Source organism: Haplochromis burtoni, unplaced genomic scaffold, assembly GCF_018398535.1.
Source record: "Haplochromis burtoni strain Fernald_Lab_line unplaced genomic scaffold, NCSU_Asbu1 Contig_121, whole genome shotgun sequence".
Lineage (NCBI taxonomy): Eukaryota > Metazoa > Chordata > Actinopteri > Cichliformes > Cichlidae > Haplochromis > Haplochromis burtoni.
Window position 1 is genome coordinate 790,435 of NW_024582482.1, and position 20,313 is coordinate 810,747.

The window sequence follows — 20,313 nt, forward strand, 5'->3', positions numbered from 1 at the left end:
TGTGTGTGTGTGTGTGTGTGTGTGTGTGTGTGTGTATTTGGGTTTCAGCTCCTTGTGGAGAAAACCTATATGATGAAGATGGGAAGAAGCTTCCTCCCTGCATCCCTGGAGCCTGGCTCACGCCCGCCATCATGGCTTGTTACCTGCTGGTAGCCAACATCCTTCTGGTCAACCTGCTCATTGCCGTCTTCAAGTCAGTACACCGAGCAGTCATTGCAGACACGAGCTGTAACATATGTTCCGTCGTGGCTTAAAAGTCACAACATAAAGAGGAAACAACATTTAATTTTAAATCCGTTAGTAACCCGAGCTACACATGACAGCCCAGAGAGCACAAAGACAAAAACTGGCATCCCCCAAAGCCAGCCTCAGGCATGCCTTTATCCACACCTTGTAAGGTGTAGACAACTGTCAATTAAGCTTTGACACTTGCACTGCAGACAAGGAAATTAGGGGTTGCAGACACTGACTCAGACAAAACCCACTTTAAAAACACTTGTCATATTTTTCAAGTTAAATGCAGTGAAGAAGAGTTGAGTTTAGTTTCAGTGTCGAAAAAGGGGAAATGGGGGAAACAGAAAAATATGTGGACAAAATACTGAGAATGATCCGTATGTGTCCTAAAAACCATTAGGCTGCTGATTATGGCAGTGTTTACTTTGCCGTACGTACATACTTAGTATGTGACGTGAGGTTCATTATCAAGTGGTGACTGCCCAAGTACACAGCTGTTCATGTCCACAAGCATGTATAATCCCGGCCTTATACTCACTTATTTGCTCGGAGCTGGAGGATGAACACACTGTTTGTGCCCTTATAGTTCAAACTCTGTAACATTAGTGTCGCGACAGACTGTAGAGCATGCTGACATCCAAAAGAAGCCTCATGTTCACCCCATTGATGACAAATTTTTCATCACTCAGACCCAAGCAGACTTTTGCACACTTCCAATTTAACAAAGCTTTTAAATGAACTTTGACCTCAGCTCTTTCAAAGTTTTAGCTTCTCTGCTCTGATACAAAGGGCTGTGTGATCAATAGAAACAAAGTATCCATCTGGCAGCAGGAACATGAGTTGATGTTATTGGTGCTACACTGTGTCTATATCAAGACCTAGAGAGGAAATCATTTTGTTGGAAAATTTTCTATCCAAGGAAACATCTGAGGACAAACTACTTAGATCTGCAGTGTGTCCCCTCAATTGCTCTACAGAGGTACAGTAGAGATGCACTGAAAACAATAGCCCGGGCTGGGAATGTCACTTCCTGTGTAGATGTCACCATAATCTATTAACTGGTGGGAAGGAAAAATACCTAGAAACCATTTTCTAGTTAGCTCACGGTTCCAGTTGATAACTTCACCTTGAACTTTGAAAACCTGATTATATAATGATAAAGTGATAATCAAGAGATTTTCTCCACTTGCTCCACAGCAACACCTTTTTTGAGGTGAAGTCCATCTCTAACCAGGTGTGGAAGTTCCAGCGATATCAGCTGATCATGACCTTCCATGACCGCCCCATCTTGCCCCCGCCGCTAATCGTCTTCCCCCACATCTACATTGTACTGAAGAGGCTGTGCTGCCACTGCAGACGGAGAGCAGAGGGTGGAGAGTACGACGACCGCGAAAGACGACTGCGTAAGACAGAAAACCGCCATAATCAGAACCTGAACTTAAACTCTGGATCCTGTTCAGTTTTTTTCAGTATCTGATATCTAAAAATGTAATATGTTTAAGCACATCACTAACAGAAGCTAAAGTAGGTTAAAGGCTCAGTATGAATACAGCATAATCCTGGTATTTCTCGAGCTATCAGAACCACCTCTACCAGTCTGAGGCACACATTGCAGTCACGTGTGTTTGTGTGCCGAGTTTAAAATGCTGTGTTCCCTCAGAGCTGGTGCTGAATGCAGATGAGCTGAAGAGTCTGCATGAGTTTGAGGAACAGTGTGTGGAGGAATACTTCAGAGAGAAGGACGATGAGAAGCAGTCGTCTAACAACGAGCGAATAAGAGTCACGTCTGAAAGGTTCGTGTTCATCTCAGCGTGCAATCTGTGGAGGACCAAAACTGCCAGAATCAAAAATACATACGTTAAGAACTGAATAAAACTTAAAATGCTGTTAAATGTGAAAAAAACAAACAAAAATGTAATGATTTACCCGGCAACTGAAACTCAAGTGAGACAGCATAACTTACAACTTGTTACCATCACAGCCCTGAGTACTCATGTCGTGTGTTCAGGGTGGAGAACATGTTCATGCGTCTGGAGGAGGTAAATGAAAGGGAACACTCGATGAAGGCATCCCTGCAGACGGTCGACCTCCGCCTGGCTCAGCTGGAGGAGTTCTCTAACCGAATGATGAACGCTCTGGAGAAGCTGGCGGGCGTCGACCGAGCTGAGCTCGTCCGCACGCACTCCAGAGGATCGTCCGTGTGTGAGCCGGGCACTCTGCTGCGCCAAGGCAGCATCAACAGCGCTGATGGGTACAGTCTGTACAGATACCAGCTGGAGCACGACGACAGGACGTCGGTTTTCGGAGACATGGAGGGAAACGACAAGAGGGTCCAACAGAGTCCAGAGAGGCAAGGTGGGAACAGCGAGGGAAGAACCAAAACAGGTAGGACAGGAGATGAGTCTTTATTGGACGCATTATATCAGAAGAATGAAGGTAAACAGTTATCCTCTGTTTGAACTTCTCTTTTTAGGTGAATTGAAAGAGTTCTGCTCAGCTCTGGAGGTACAAGGACTTAAGGACACTCAGTCTCTTTCAAACGTGGACATCCTGATCTCTCCCTGTGACCCAGACATCAAATCCCCCAAGATCTGCTCCATTTCACCTCAACGTGACTCGGCTAACACTAACAAAGATAAACCCATAGAGAAGGGCCGACTGGAGGCGGCTGTGTCCTTCCCTCTGGAGAGGACAAAGGTCACACAGTATTTATCCTCTCCAACCCTCAGCAGCTCTCCATCCTCCAACAAGAAGTATGTCAGCAACATCATCTATAGCCCCGGCCAGCAGGACCAGAATTGGGCCACTGAGTTGACCAGCAAAGAATCCAAAGAGGAACTAGATGAGACCAAGCTGCAAAGCCATGAACAGGAGGGTCAGAATAATAATGCAGAGGAGGAGGAGGAGCTGCTGGTAGGGGAGGACCAGATGTATCCAACGCTGCGCTCCAAGAGTCTCAATGCCAACCCAAGAAAGATGAGGAAGAAGAAGAAGGAGGACGAGGAAACACCACGTACAGCCAGCAGCGTCAAAGATCTGGTTTCAGCGTTCAGTGGGGGGCCATGAGGACACGGGGAAGGACCAGGTCCAAGAACTCTTCAGACGACTGTTTACCCTGAAGGACTGAACCCTGCTCTGAACTCCCGGGAGATGAATAAAGCAAGCATGATGCTTCAGTATTCCTGAATCAATAATAACTCTGAAATAACTGCTAAACCTGAAGCTGCAGCCCCCCCCTCCTGCCCAACACAAAGCTCCTGCATTTTGTTTGTTAAATTCCAGAAGAAAAAGTAAATGTAACCAGTTACAACAAACATAGTATCCTTAACTAACTGATCGTTTTCTCTGTCACGATCTTGACAGACAGCAGCACAAGAAAGGAAAACTGAAGAGATCGCATGCTCATTGGCTACGGGCTTGTGACTGACATGTCGTTAGCCAATGAACATTTCCTGAATAATACTACTTTTTTTACTCCTGTATTGATCATATTTTATAAACTACAACAATTTCCTTGAAATGAATTCAGTTTTATTCACAACAACATATATCACAAAGGCAACTCATACTTTAAGGGAAACACATTACAGTCTTACCTCAGTGAGAAGCTCAATGATGAGACGATCATGTGCTTTCCTTTGTGTCTGCATTAAAAACATATTTGTCTTTAAACTCAGCAGCACAGCGAAATCTTCTACTTTCGCAGGACTGAAGCCAAAACACAACAAAACCTGACTGAGTTTTTGTTTCATACAGAAGCCACGTGTGTTCTTTCTTGCTATGCACTAAAGTGCTTCATTAAATCTGCAGTAAAATAAATATAAAACTGTCTAGAATAATAAGATTAATTAACATAAAATCTTGCTGTAGACTTGAAATTTTCACTGTTTATCGTTTGCCTTCATTATCATAAGAATCTTACCTGTTTTGTAACATTGTTTAATTTAATCCCTGACCACCTCTCACTGAGTAATGAACAATTTAAGAAAATGCTTTAGTTTGAACTTTGTGTCAAAGCATTTCTTCTATCCCAGTACGGCTCTGGACTGGAGACTGCTTCATGTTTCATGGTCACCACAGGCACTGCTGAGAGAGTGGAATGAACAGCTTTATATGGCAATTTTATCACCCTTACAAATGCTGAACATTCTTAACTTTTTTCTTCCTGTTGTCACCCACGTGACATATGCATTATGTCCTGTGGGTGGCACAGTGGTGCAGTGGTTAGCCCTGTCACCTTACAGGAAGAAGAGTTCTGGTTTGAACATCAGATCTCTGTGCCTGCACGGATTTCCTCCAGCATATTATACATATATGCATTTCAATAAGGCGAGATCACTTGTAAGAATTTGATTTATTGAGAAGGAGAAATTAATGTATCTGGTGATTTGACTCCTATGACCCATCATGGCATGAAGGAATCGCAGCAGTGATAGGATTTAGGACATGAGCCCCTGGAGTCTGGATGCTGACGGAGGTGAAGATGAGGACTGAGGTCTGACTGATTGAGGCGACTGTCTGGTGGAGATGGGAAGGAGGGTGGGTTCCACGAGTGTAAAAAGGAGAATGTGATAATAAAGGACGTATTCACACAGCGTTACACACTCGGTGTTTGTTTTTAAATTTCGATCGCTTTCTGCAGGAGTTTTCAAGCTGCCCTCCTTCAGCTTCACACCACGCGCCGGTGTCTCTCTTCAGTTCCTAGCGACATACTCAAGTGGGGAGACATGATCAGATGATTGGGGTCAGGTTTGTGAGCAAGCCTCACCTGACACCACACCCTAAACGCACATCTCCACCCCTCCCCTGCAGATGGAGAGCACAGATTTAAACTACGTGAATTGGAGGCAGAGTGGCTCAAAGAAGGTGGGCAAGAAGACGATGATTTGACTAGATTAATGATGACGGTGCTGAGGCTGACAGCGTGAGAAAGAGGTAGTGATGTAAAGAACAGAACTAACACCCAGGAAAGTAGTCAGATGATTGATTACAGATCGTCCTTACTGAACTTACAGAAATGCTTTATATTAGGTTAACTGGTGATTCCACATTGGCTGGCAGGTATAGAAAGCATATTGAATAAAGCACTATATGAATATGTCGTTATGTTTGGTCATACGTGTAGTCTAATGCAGCGGTCTCCAACCTTTTTTGCGCCACCGACCGGTTTATGCCGACAATATTTTCACGCACCGGTGTTAAGGTGTCGCGGATAAATACAACAAAATAAAACCAGTACCGGTACCAAAAAAAAGAAGATTTATTCATAACACACGTGAAAAGACGCAGGAAAACCGAGTTAACGATAAAAACGCTAACAAAATAACGCTGAAAACCGATAAAACCCTGAAAACTATACATTTCACACCTGAGCCTCAACTCTCGCGGCCCGGTACCAAACGACTCACGGACCGGTACCGGTCCGAGGCCCGGGGGTTGGGGACCGCTGTTGTATAGTATACACAGTATAGTATAATAGAATACAACGATATACTTGACATCACCATGTTTAACCAAACAGTACGAGTACAGAATATTACAATTGCTTCCCTTTGTTATGCTTTTACGTTTTAATAAAGATGGTCGTTTTATTCACTTTTATTTGCCGGGTTTTCATTTGATGCCATTAATATGTTTCTTCTTTTCTTCTTCGCTCTGCACATATACTGGCACTAAATGTCGGACAATGCCCTTCACATAGACATGAGAGTCCAACGCTTGTTGAAGTCAGTTCATACTTTATTTACACACAAAGAAACTGTGGTCAAACACCTGTGATTACACACACTATAAATATTACACAGATCATCAAATACAGACCTTGCTCACTGCCTAGTTAAGTCAAATCATTGGTAGTACGTTGCTAATGTGGAGTAATTGTCCATAAACATGTGTTATTGTCTTTCATGCACACACATTCATCACATCCAAATGGTCATTTCTGTTCTCTGTCCCCTAAAAGAAAGGAAACACAAAGTTTGACTGTGGACCAAAGCTGAACGAGCTTCATTAATTATTAATACATTTTTAAAGAATCAGACCTAATTTCATAACGTGAGACACAAACAAACTCCAGATGTTATAAATGTCATTTGAATCGGGATAAATATTCAGATTTCATGTTTTCAAAGGTTCGAAAAGGTTGCCAATGAATAAAAAACACTGAATTATAAAAAACTGAAATTATAATCTGAACCAGCACAATTATTATAAATAGATAAATAATTTTACACCATTAAAACTGAAATACAGATTTAAAGGTTTTTTTTAAGTAATTAATTAATTTTTGTAAAAACAAATTGCAGAATTATTTATTATATTTTAAATATAATTACATTTTTTAACTGATCTGGTTACTTTAAACTCGCATGTCTTTCTTTTAGACTCTCGGTCAGTCCAAACAAAATGAATGAAAATATGAAAAATGTAAACGTTTATGTATATTTCATTTGTATACCGTATGATATGATGACAGTTTACATTTTCAAACTGAAAGATTTCAGGTTGCGTTAATGGTCTGAAAAAATTCTTCTTATTTAAAAAAAAGCAACAACAAAAAAAACCATAAAAGTATGAAAGTTTCAAAATTTTCGATAAAAAAACCAACACATCACAAAATGTTTTTTTAATATTAAGTTTAAAGCTTAAAAACAATATCTGACATATCTTTGCACAAAACTTAAAGCAGTCCAGCAGGCTCTGCAAGTTTCTGATGAGTCTCTTGTTTTCTTGTGAATAAATCCTCCAATCACGTGCCGTCTTATTTTCATGTGACCTGCCTGCAGCAGATCCACTCAGACAAAGCTTTCCCTCATTTACTGCTAGATAAGCACCCTGAGCGTCATTTATCTTGGCCCTTCATATGTTGGTGGTGGAGTGTGTGGTGGAGAAGTTTTCCATGCGAAAACGAACCACGTTTTCTGTGGGCGGCGGCGGGTACAGGAAGTAGCAGGTAAAGACCTTGCGACAAGCTTTGCGGAAGTTCTCAGACAGGAAGGCGTACAGGATGGGGTTAACACAGGAGTTTCCATAGGACAGGCAGTGGGACACGAGGCGGAAGACATAGGTCGCCTGGGTCAGGGGGAAAGTGCCGAACTCCGCCCACATGACGATGATGTGGTGGGGCATCCAGCAGATAGTGAAGACAGTGACGACCAGGAGGACCGTCTGAGCCGTCTGCAGGGAGAGATAACATATGTGTGAATCTACAGGATGTAGTCGTACAGTATATCAGCACGCCCCTGTATACTCCAGCAGTAATCTCCTAAACGTCTAAATACTTCACCAGTGCTCCACCATCACATCACTCAGCCAGTGACTTCTCCAACACTCCACATAGTCCACAAACACTCCCTAATCACTTTACAAATACTCTCCGAGCTCCCCACACATACTAAACCAAAACTCCATAAACAATGTGAATTCAGTTTCCAAACACTTAGAAATATGCCCGACAAATATTGACCAAACACTCCTCAAAGATTCCTCAAATCTCCATTAATATTCCTCAGTATTATTCTCTAAAGTCCACCACCGCCACCACTCAAAGTAATCCTGTTATTCTTTCCTTATTTTCTGTATATACTTTTTCAGTGGCGGATGTTCATATTAAACATGGAAAAATATTTGAATGATGAGGCCAAAATATGTACAACTAATCTCCATGAGCCAGGAGGTAAATGGACTTATATAGCATTGTTCTACTCTGAGCCAATAACAAGCCACTTCACCCATTTACACAAATATTCAGACAGCACTTTCTTGTTATCACACACTCCAATGGATCCATCAGCGGTAATTTGGAGTTTGGCATTTTTCCCATTGATGCTTCAACTTGAGGACTGGAGGAGTCAGCCATCGTCAACCCGCCACTTCCAGCTCAGGCTTCAGACTGCTCTGCACACTCACTTTCAGACAGGTTTTTCTTCTATTGGATCTGCATGATGTGCTAGAGGGAGAATATTGCTAAAATGCCATCTCGGGCACATGCCTCTGACTGTGACCACGGCAGGCTGACTCACCTGTGGTTCAAAACCCTTTGTGAGGTGCAGCCAATCAGAGGAATTTTGACTTAAAGTGAATGATAAACTGCAAGAGCAGGGCAGCATAATTGCAGAATAAAATACCAAATCAAATCTATCAGAGTCCATGAATAAATGAATGAATGTGCTAGAAATTAGAATAATTGGTCCCCTTTTAAATGCTCATTAACTACAGTATGTTACCATTATATCTGTGAATGATATTTTTGTCTTTATTTTAATGCAGAGCTTTTCTCTCTTAGTTTATTCTTTTCAGTTCTCAGAAATCTTATTTTTGGTGCAATTATTGCAAAGCAAACAATAACCACTCCAACTGCACCTCCCTGAGCCTTTTTCCTGTTAAAATTCAATTCAGTTCAATTTTATTTACACAGCACCAAATCACAACAACAGTCGCCTCAAGGCGCTTAATATTGTAAGGTAGACCCTACAATAATACATACAGGAGTTTTTCCTTCCAACTGTCACCAAGAACTTGTCTGATTGTTGGCGGTTTCTCTGTATTATCGTAGGATCTCTATGTTACAATATAAAACTGAAATTTAGGCTCCATATGACCATAACCAGCGAAAAAGTAACCCAAGATAGATCAAATATCCCTCTGCATCATCATGAGCGCATTACACTCAAACTCACCTGTCACCACTCATCCTGCAGGCTCCCCAGCTTATATTCCAGTGGCCCACGATCACTCTTTGTCAGACTGTTTTTGTGTGTTTGTCACAGTTATCTGCCTAGAGTTTTTTCGGTACTTTTTTAGACCGCTAACTCATCGTCAGCCCTTCTCTTATCATCCCAGTCTGTTTTGGGACTTTGAGTTTCCTCAGCTGTGATAGTTTATTTAAAATATCTTTTTGAAACATACCAAAGACCTAAATATTGTTTCATGAACTATTTCTTAATCTGTACTTTACCCGTAAGATGGTAATGGCTATTTATTTTACCTTTCATGTTTTATGTTATCTCTTGTTACTGTAGTCACTTGGAAACTAATGGAGATCAGAGTTTGTCCTTTTTTGAGAAGCAAGATTCAAACCGCGTGATGTTTCCAAGGGTCACAGGGTTAAGTGTGAATTAACTGTGTAAGGTCCACATTACAAAACCGTAAGCTATCGCAAGTCTTGGCAATCACTGGACAGTAAATGCATCTTCTAGCGACCAAAAAATCCTAAACAAAAGTTTGTTTCTTTGTTTTTTTTAAATAAAAATCTCCAAACTTGAGGCAAGGAGATGATAACTATTAATTATTAACTGTCAGAAGGCAGGTCTGGACTTCAAAGACTCGGCCGATAATGCAGACACCGATCCTGCTCCACTTCACCTGCACTCGGTAAACACACCACTTAACAGAGTGTCGCTGTTTTACTGCTGAAATACTTCACAGCAGAAACTGAACATAGGCCTGATTATAGATGGAGCTTTAACAAGCTGTTCTCAAAGAATATCTGCATTTCTTGTAAATCTTTGGCAATGAAGAACTGACTTTAAAAAAATGAAAGTAATAACAGAGAAAGTAATAACCCATCCCCAGACACTTCATCCTGAAATATATAAGAGTTCAGTGTTTGTCTTAACAGCTTCAAACCAATTTTTTTGTTGTCATATTTTTACCGTGACTCATCTCCAAAGTCAGCACATCACATTTCCGCCCACAACCCTGGAACCGCACATTTATCCATACTCAGTTCATGTCAATATTTAATCTAATTAAAAAGCTTCTTCTCCCACACAGGCAGCTGCCATTTCACACTTCAACTCGGCAACAAAAGCTTCTCAGCTCTCATTTATTAAGCTTTCGCTCTCCCAAAAGTCCTCACTGCTTTGTCCCAGTTATGTCTGATTTTTTTAAAATGTCTTCACACTCACTTAGTATCCCGTCTGCAAAGATTCTTTCATTATGCTCTCATGAAAATGTTCACTTCACTTGATTTCTACAAGTGTCCTGACTGTTCACAGTTTCCATGCTCTTTTCCATAAAAGGGTTGTTTTGTTCTTGTTTGCTCTCACAAAGTCTAATCCTGTTACAGACAGCACTTCATTCATCCTCCAAACTAAAGCACACCACTAATGTTTACATGGCTACACTTTCAGAAAATGTTGCAAATTTCAAGTTGCAAAAAAACAAACATTCGCTAAAGTGTCATCTTCTCTCCAGAAAAACTCCCACGTGTCCTAAAATATTCTCACGTTGTAACCTCTGTCTGAGAGACCCAAAAATATTTGTTATGCTTGTTTTTAACGTCTGTCATACTGTATATATACTATTACATTTGAAGATGATCATAACAAACATGGCCAAAGTACTCCCTGAGAGCCAGAAGCTCAGGCTTCAGACTGCTTTGTTTCCACTCCCACCTGCTGTCAATGAGGGCGGATATCTCTAATATGATCATCTCAGGCACACAGCTGTTCCTTTTTTTTTGTTTGAAAGAAGCACCAGTTAAAGGGAGCTAAAGCATCTTTTTTCAGACAGAAGATGACCTGAAAGCCTGAATTGAGGCCCAGTGTAACATTCAAGGATTACTTTGAACTGTAAATCAAGCAAAGCTGATGTAGCCAAGACTAAAACTGTGGAGCCTTTGCGACTTTTGTGGGTTTAAGACTAGTCTGATGCAAAAGCAGGTGAGTGTGTTAGCTGATGGACAATAATAAAATAAGCAGGGCTTTATAATATATCCAAACAGAGCGGCCGACAGGTGATAGATGACAGTCTGTCCACTTCAGACGTACAAACAGACTCTGAGCGCTGAAAGCAATCCAGCTACGCTCACTTTTACATTTTCCACAACTGAGTCTCACAAAAATAAAATTTCTCTCAGGTGAAGGACGGTGCTCGGCTGAATCCTGGGTTTCAAACATCTTCAAACATCAACTAATTTTATATTTGAGCATTACAAGATGTATTCACTCGTATATTTAACTTCTCCTCCATCACCATCAGGAGGCATCTGAGCCCAACAAACCAAGCAGAGTCCTGATTTGAATATCACTGAATCAAAGCCAGCGCTAAACCTGAAAATCTCTTGAAGACATGGAGACAGAGTAACTCCATAGAGGCTGCAAGACCCTTACAAGAAGTAGGAGACAGCTGATGAAGGTGTACTGTGGGGATCTGTTGTTGATTTAAAAGTTCACACAGCGAACACTGATTCGATTTAGTTTTTTCTCTCTTTACTGCACAAAGATCAATAAAACTATTCATCCTCAGGACTGTGGGCAGATGAAACTGACCAGCGACCGAGACGTCTGCGTTTCATTGTATGAGACTGAAGATAACAGCTGACTGCGTGTCTGACAGCGAGGCTGGTAATGGAAAAAAGCATGTCCTCCGAGATGATCTCAGTTCCAAAGTAATCATGCCGGGTCTTCTTGTTTTTTGAACTCTTGTGTTGAAATCATTGTTTTTTGCAGCTAAATCTGCGTCGTAAAATTTTATTGCAGTCTTACGTGAAGAGATGAGACTCAGCACTCAACCCGAACATCTGCTGAAACATTATACTGTTTATATGGAAACAATCTCTCTGTTTTCAGCTGCATTAAAGATTCCACGACCTTTCTAAAAGGTTGTACAGAGCCACATGTCCACTGCATGCTCAGCGTCTGAATATGGACACACTGGATTCTATTTTAAAGAGCTGTTGGACTAATGTATTTTTCTTTATAACAGTAACCCTGGCAAGTTGAGAGCAACAGACTCACTAATGCCACTGACAGACAAAACTGCACTAAACAGTGCCCAGATGGAAAATCTCAGCTGATTGCTTAATATGGAGTTGAGGACTTTTCCAAGAAATATTTTGAAAAGGTTGTTTGGTGTGCTAACCACTGCAGCATGCTTGCCTCACAGCAAGAAGGCCCTGAGTTCACCATCAGGTCAGGATCTTTCTGTGTGGAGGTTGCATGTTTTCCCCGTGTTTGCGGGAGGTCTCTCTGATACTCTGGCTTCCTCCCACAGTCCAAAGAAATGCAGTTAGTGGGGTTCACATCTAAATTGCCCATAGGTGTGAATGTGAATGCAAATGGCTGTCCGTCTGCGACAGACTGGTGACCTGTCCAGCGTGTACCCGAAGACAGCTGGGATAGGCTCCAGCGCCCCCGCAACCCTGAATCAGACAAGCGGAAGAGGATGGACGGATGGATTCTGTTCCACAGGTCCTCTTATTTCATAAGTTGATGCAAATATTTGTAAATTCAAACAAACTAATGTAGTCCGGATGGAAAGCACTGAAAGGTGCCAAGTTTCCAGCCCCTTATTTAATTTCAAACATAATAAATTCACAGGTGTTGTTTAGTCATACGATGCGTTGTTATATTTTATTACTCGGTTTTATTGTCTTTCTTGTTTGTGTGAATTCATATGATGTTTCTGCTCTCACACTTTAATCAAGTGTGTTATCTAACCATGTCACACCAGCATAAAACCTTGCACAAATATTGTAACAGGAAAGAACTGATGAAACATTTCTTGATTTATTTATGCCTATTTTGGGTGTTTTGCATATTTCTGACCACATATTGTATATATATACTGTATATATGTGTGTGTGTGTGTGTGTGTGTGTGTGTGTGTGTGTGTGTGTGTGTGTGTGTGTGTGTGTGTGTGTGTTTACATCATATGTGTGCAGTGTTAGGGAGTAACGGAATACATGTACCGGCGTTACGTATTTAAAATACAAAATATGAGTAACTGTATTCTGTTACACTTACCATTTAAAAAGGTGGTAATCAGAATACAGTTACTTTGTTGAAAAAATTGAATACACGGCGGCCATCTCCGGTTTAATATGTTAGCTTAAGCCCTCTCTATGCCTTCTCCAATTTTGGTGTTTAAATGCAGTTGGGTGCAGGTTTTTTTAATGGGTTGGTGGTGTCAGTTACACAATGGACCCAGAGCCAACAGTGCACGGGCAGACCCGCAGCCCGCACAGCCGGTCCAGCTGCTGGGCCAGATGCTTGCGGAGATCATGGCGATGCATAAAGATGCAGAGAGCAGAGATTGACAAACTTCAGTACCCAGCCAAGAGCCAGACCCAGGCATTGGAGAGGATGGATGGGGCAACTGTGCACCCCCTCTCTAAGGGGTGCCTAAAAAGTAGTACTGAAAGCTATCTATATCTGAGGCCTTAGAAGCTTCTATCCCTCTGGTATACCATAGAGACAATAAACCAGATGTTCTCCACTGAACCATCCAAGGTAGGGGAACAGTATGAGAACAGCCCCACTACGGCTGGAGACAGAGCAATACTGTAAGAGCATCTGGGATGAGGACGCAACCCAACATGAACGAGAAACCAATTCACTGGTACACACCACAAGGAGGTACAGTAACCACATCAGAATGTCATTCGGACTACAGATGTGTAGTCAGATGGTAACAGAGAGAAGGAAGGTAGCCAGAACTAAGGGGATTGCACTACCAGAAATTTACACTACAGACATCGACGGCAGCTGCAAGTGCCTGGGAATAGGAAAATGAAGACCATGAAGAGGCCACAAGGAAAGTCGCACCCACCAAAATCCTGCAGAGAATAATGCAACTTCTGAGGAGTGAGCCGTAGGGGAAGAACACGACCCAGGCAATCAACACCTACGCCAGGGGTGGGCAACTCCAGGCCTCGAGGGCCGGTGTCCCTGCAGGTTTTATATGTGTCCTTGAACCAACACAGCTGATTTAAATGGCTAAATTAGCTCCTCAACATGTCCTGAAGTTCTCCAGAGGCCTGGTAACGAACTAATCATGTGATTCAGGTGTGCTGACCCAAGGTGAGATCTAAAACCTGCAGGACACCGGCCCTCGAGGCCTGGAATTGCCCACCCCTGACCTACGCCCTGCAGGTGATCAGGTACCCTGCTGGGATAGTCAGCTATCCAAGCTGGCCAGCCACTGACATCAAGGCAAAAAAGATTTTCCCCATACATGGAGGGTTTCATCAAAAGTCCCCTGAGACTGTATGGTAAAAAAGATGGCCAAAGACTAGTGAGTGTCAAAACCACTATGCAGGATGAAACAACAAAAATCCATAAGTACAACAGAAAGATGGCCACAATTGATAGTATGCTTGGTGAATATCTCAGGCAGGAGAAACCCAAGAAAAAAGAGGAGCAAGAAGACGAACCATCATGGAAGGACAGGCCCCTGCACGGCATGTACCCCAGCAGAGAGAAGAAGTGGCTAATATCGAGAAATCCTACCAATGGCTGGATAAAGCTGGAGTGAAAGACAACACAGAGGCACTAACTATGACAGCACAGGAAAAAGATCCATAGAGGCTGGGGTGTTAAACAGCAGGCAGGACCCCAGGAGCAGGCTGTGCAAAGATACCCTAGAGACAATTCATCCACACAGAACTATAAGGTCTAAGATGCTAACAGGCAGGGCATACAGGGAACACCAAAACCAAGTGGCTGGTATAGTATGCAGAAACATCTGTGTCAAATATGGCCTGGAAGTCCCGAAGTTTAAATTAGTTCTACCCCTTGGGTTGTTGAGAATGACCAAGGCAAGATCCTGTGGGACTTCCAGATACAGAGGGACAAACTGGTGAGGGCTAACCAGTTGGACATAGTGGTGGACAAGCAGAGGAAGACAGGATAACAACATCAGGAAGAAGGAACATGAAAAGTTCAAGAAGTACCAAGGACTGAGAAAAGAGCTTGAGAGATGTGGAGGGTGATGGCAAAAAATGGTCTGATCTGAGCACTCGGGGCAGTGACCCTCAAACTAGGCTATTGACTCCAGCAGATCCCAGAAACGTCATCCAAGGAATCTGTCCAGAAGAGCGCAGTCCTGGGAACGATACAGCGCAGGACCCTCAAGGCCCGAGTCCTCTGGTTGACTTGGGTCTGGTGGATCCGAGCTTGAAGGATGAAGACCGTCCACAGGGCGAGCTGGGATATATTTATATATACAGCAGTATGTCCTCACAAAGAACTCAGCTGGCTGGTGTTTCCGTGACACTGAAACATCAATCTGACGTGAGCGCTTACATAATTGTTATCAGTGTTATGGTGTCTCTTGTTTCCACAGAGGATGGAACTGGTGTGAATGAAGGCCCAACATTTCTCTCCTCTTCAGACTTTGTGGGAATCTCCTCTATTCTTAGTCCTGTTGTCTAAATATTTACCCAGTAGCGTTTATTCCTGCTCCACTGACCCGAGAAGCAGCAGATACTTTGTTGTAAATTGCCTGTAGCTAATGTCTCTCTGATCTGTTGGTACGGGAGATCTGCACACTGTCGCCTGCCAGCTAGGACCAAGTAACTCAATCTTTGAGGCTTGTCGCCCACACCTGTCATGTTAAACTTCTACTGCTCCACAGCTGTCACACTCTGGGCAAACTATGACCTACATGATGGGGCAGGTGAGCTAACACAACTGAGCTGCTGGCTGAACAGGTTTGACTGTGATGGTGATGTTTAATCATATTATATTGATTTTTTCTTGTTCCCTCAGTGGCTTTAAACCTGAGGTTCCATATTATGCAGACCAAAGCATACATTTTAAATAGAATAACAAAAATCAACTTCATTAGTTTCAAATACCTCTCCACCCTTATCATGGTGTGATGGGGGTGTCCTTGCTCAAGTAATCCCAAGATCAGTATTGCTGGTGACAAATGCCCCTGGCAGGGTCTCTGAAAGCAAAGTGTCGGCAATCTGAAAAAGGAGACATAGCCCCCTCATAGAGCCATGCCTGGTAAAGACGCAAACTGGCCCGCCCCCAGCAAAGAGAAAAGACATTCAGAGTTCCTCAGCGTGACAGAAAACTGATGTTCAACTACAGATGTAATCAGTTTGATATTCTAATACAAGGGAAAGAAGTCCAATTTCAAAAATACATCTCTTTTTTTCTATAAAGAAATGCTGATTTGATTTGGGCTTAAATTCTAAGAAATAAATGTGTAAAATTACAGAAACAGTTCTATTAGCACATTGCGCAGACCGTCCCGTAATCCAAAATCAGACATTTTTTAACTGGCAGAATCTGTATTTTGTTTTGCTTTTTGTTACCGTGAAAATTATCCGTTTTTATGGTACATAGTGAAAAAACACAAATTATCTGATATTTTATTGTTTATCTATTACTTATTTATTTTGCCGTAGTATGAAATGCCATGGGGGAGGTCCACCAGACCTAAAAGAAACAGGTGCTGTCTTACACCAGACTCTTTGCTCTAACAACTCAGATGCTGTTTCAATTAAGGATTACAACTTATTGTAGAGAAGATAAATAGCTAGAGAACCCATGCAAACACGGCGGCAACATGCTCCAGAAGAGATGCTCGAGATGGGCAACATTTCCCCACATTTCAAATGAATGCGGTTCCTTTTTACCACTAAACATTCTAGTTTGTGAAGAACTTCTATGTGCTAAGCACCAGAGTTATAAGCGTATGCATTTCTAAAAAACAAAATATATGCAAAAACAAAAAAATATTTGCTGATAAAACAAGATGGCTGCATGTGCATTCAGGTAGGCACCACTTTTTTCTTTTTTGTTTTTTAAAACTACCCTCTCCACGTCATCCCTGTTACAGCTTCTTTATCTCCCGAACTGAGCTGTGTTTCCTGTAAGAAAAACAGATCAACGTTCAAGCTCTGCTAACGCTCCTTTTCTTATCTCTCCTTTAAACGTAACTGTTCTCTCCATGTGGCTCACAGAGAAAGAAGACAGAGAGGACAGTGCCAAGAAAAAAAGACCACCTTCAGTGCCAGCTGCTATTGTTTTAGAGGAGCTCATAAGTTTCTTTTTCAGGCAAAACCTTTTAAGATGAGCCAGTTCTTCATAATGAACCTGTTTCCTTTTTTTTTTTTTAAATTAAATTCTGGGAGGAAAAAAAAAACATAGCCTGGCAGCCAAAAGTTTCATATAAAATAACTCATTTCTTACAGTTAATACAGCTGCCAATCATCCTGTTACAGGGAATCCTCCTCAGCATCTCTTCATCGTAACAGTAACAGTGTTCAAACAGCCCGCTGGTGCTCGTTTTCAGTTTTGACTCTCTCTTTTTCCTGTATGGTTTGATAATACTGTGCACTGGCTTGCTGCTGTACCAGTACCAGACCCATAGTCCCCACCAGTTTGGATGAAAGTTTACTTACAGGAAACAGCAAGCTGTCTTTCCAACAACTCATTAAAAATAAAAGCTGGAACACCTGCAGCCTTTTTAATTCACGAGCCATGTGTAATGCATTTACAACTGAGTGATTCTTCCACAGAAGGTAATCGTATGCTTGGTCTCCCTGCATGCAGCGCAGCACAGAAGGAAGAGGAGACCCTTACTTTTTTTTTGGAGCGCTCAGACTTCTTGGACATGTTCTTCATTTTTTTATGGAGATGAAATAAAATCTGGAGAGAAAAAGTAGAGCAGACAGGAAATTTTGAAGGAAATACTTCTTAATGATTTATCAAAAACGGATCAACTGGTCTGTAAACAGCAAATGCATCAACATGGTCAACTTGTACTCATATCAGCAGCTGAAGGTTAAAGTTACACAGTTAGATGCCAGCTGGAGGAAGTCACAGGCCACACCAGAGGACTTTTATTGTGACAGTCGGCTGTTACATAAACACAAACTGACTCTGTGCTACTTCAGCTTGACACTTTTATCTGATAAGTGACTTTAACCTGAAAAAAATCCAAATAAATGAACCTGGAATTTATTGTGAATTTATTTATTAATTAGTTCCCAGGTAACCGAATCACAGCTCGTATTAATGCACACTGGCATCTTTCAGGAAGCAACAGAAATGCTCATTTTAAATCTGTTTAATCTAATCAATGTGTGGTTCAAGTCAACAATCTGTAGGTATTAAAAGCACTTCGCCAATAAAATAAATACATTTTTCACATTCCAGTGGCAAGCTGGGATTGGTTCTAGCCCCCCTGTGAACCTGAAGAGGATAAGCTGATGGAAGGACGGACTTATACTCATTTAATACTTATTATTTTATAAGTTTTGTTTGTTTATTAAATAAGTGAGAGCAAATGGTTAACCCATCAAAACTGAATTTATATGTAAAATTAATATTTTTGTATTATTTGTTTATTAAACAGTTCAAACGTGTTCAGAGATTTTTCTTTGGCTGGATTCCAGACTTTTATTAGCAGAAAATGTGATTAATTGCGTTTTAAAGCAATTAATGAATGAATCAGAAAACATTTTACACATAAACTGATAATAACTGCTACAGGTATCGCTGAACGGTTATTTATGACTGACTTATAACAGATCAGCTTTGACGCTCACAGATCTCTGACAGTCTGATCATAAATTTAAATGCAGAGGATGGATATTAAACCGGTTATCAGGGGTCTAGGATGCTGATGTTTTTACTGCCTGGTTTAAAGAAAATGAACCATATTTGATGTTAAGTTTTATTTAAATAAAACAGTTGGGGAAACGAATATTTAACCTCTGGGAAATGTCTCGATAATCATTACGATGAAGCAAAAGCTTCTTACCTGCGTCTGATGCGTTTATTCTGAAACTTCAGCTGGGTATTTTGCATGATGTTATCATAGTTTGGTCATATCGGTTTATCACATGTGACCCACATTAAGCTGACCTATTGAATTGGTTTTATTCTGAAGCGCCACACCGGTGCTGGTGAGTGCGCGCCTCACGCGCGTTTTTACGCACAGCTTTTATGATCTGCAGGACTTTGTGCACGGCCTTTGGACCTTCTGCTCTATTCTTAATGCCTGTTTTACTGCAGCTGGGAGTCAAACATTACCCCGTTAAATGCCTCCTATTTTGAACTGACCTTAGTGTAACAGCAGCTGATGAGGAGCAGCGGTAGCAGGTACCCCAACACCAGGAGGGTCACTTTGTAGGCGTTTTTGGAGGCGCCGGCCCAGTCCTCCCAGCAGAAAGTTCCGTTGTGGTAGCTAATGAGGCCCTGGTGCTTGGCCACCGGCACCGAGCACACCAGAGACATCGTCCAGATGACGCACAGCCCTGCCAGTGCGTTCCTTGGGCTCCGGACGCTCAGAGATTTGTTGGAGCGCACCACGGCAATGTAGCGGTCCACGGACATGGCCACGAGCGTGAAGATGCTCACAAGCATGTTGACGGTGAAGATGTAGTGTACAAACGTACAGAGGAAGGCCCCGAACACCCACTCCGGCAGAGTGTAAATGGTGGCTTGGAAGGGCACGCAGAAGAGCAGGAAGCCGAGGTCCGCCACGCTCAGGTTCAGGATGAAGATGTTGGTCGGGCTAAGCGAGCGCCTCCCAACTCCTCCTCCACTTCCACCGCCGCCTCCCCCACCTGCGCTGTACCCCACCTTCCCTATCACTACTAGCACTAAAATGTTCCCCACCACCCCCAACACGAAAATGATCCCGAACACCACCGGCACAATCACCGACTCCGGTGTGTGTCCGTCGTCCACTGACCGATTGAACTCGGGGAGGTCAGGCACAGAGCAGGAGTCGTTTACCGGGAGCGCCATAGTGGGGCAGCTGGAGGGTTAGAGGTGCAGAGAGGGACAGGCTGACAGAAAGACCAGCTCCATGATCCCGATCAAACACCTCCAGCAGCGGAGTCAGCGGAGAGTCTGAGGACTCCTGGAAACACTGCAAGTTTAGTGAAACGTTGAAGGCTGTTTCCTGTCCGGGGACTTCAAAGTAAAGCCAGGTTATTCAAAAGATAGTCCTCTATTTCTTACTTTTATTCGTGCTAATAAAGAACCTAGATGTTCAGCAGTGAACAAAGCATCTTCATTTCATCTTGAGAAAGAACAAAACAAAACGTCACTGAGAACCAGAGCACATAAAACAGTATTAGAGTGAAGGCACAAAAAGCAGGTGAAATTTTACATCTTAAAGATGTCAACAGATTCATTTAAAAGCTCAGGAGATATTTAGTTAATTGAAATTATTTATAAAACAAAAAGTTCACTTTTTAGGGAGTAATGCAAATAAAAAAATAAAAAAAGCTCCGATGCAATGTGCGTGCAAACATTTTATAAAACTCAAACAACACTGTTTAAAACAAAAACTATGGACCTGTTATTATTTACATCAGATGCA

At 42.1% G+C, this 20,313-nt stretch overlaps 2 protein-coding genes across 2 annotated transcripts in view; one reads left to right on the forward strand and one right to left on the reverse strand.

The window, feature by feature from the left end:
• The window catches only part of LOC102289911 (transient receptor potential cation channel subfamily M member 1), a 25,583-nt gene extending 20,147 nt beyond the window's left edge, over positions 1–5,436 (forward strand). The window contains exons 24-28 of the mRNA XM_042223848.1: positions 49–193; positions 1,432–1,637; positions 1,895–2,027; positions 2,243–2,619; positions 2,708–5,436. Coding sequence (XP_042079782.1) covers positions 49–193; positions 1,432–1,637; positions 1,895–2,027; positions 2,243–2,619; positions 2,708–3,300 — 1,454 coding nt within the window. The 3' untranslated portion in view covers positions 3,301–5,436. The remainder of the gene's footprint in view (positions 1–48; positions 194–1,431; positions 1,638–1,894; positions 2,028–2,242; positions 2,620–2,707) is intronic.
• Positions 5,437–5,651: 215 nt separating this feature from the next.
• galr1b (galanin receptor 1b) lies at positions 5,652–20,108 on the reverse strand. The gene is made up of 4 exons (XM_005929205.3): positions 19,950–20,108; positions 19,044–19,848; positions 17,559–17,624; positions 5,652–7,410 (listed from the first exon to the last, which is right to left on the reverse strand). Exons 2-4 carry the CDS (start codon positions 19,731–19,733, stop codon positions 7,093–7,095), a joined length of 1,074 nt encoding a protein of 357 aa, XP_005929267.1. The 5' UTR covers positions 19,734–19,848; positions 19,950–20,108; the 3' UTR covers positions 5,652–7,092.
• Positions 20,109–20,313: the final 205 nt, after the last annotated feature.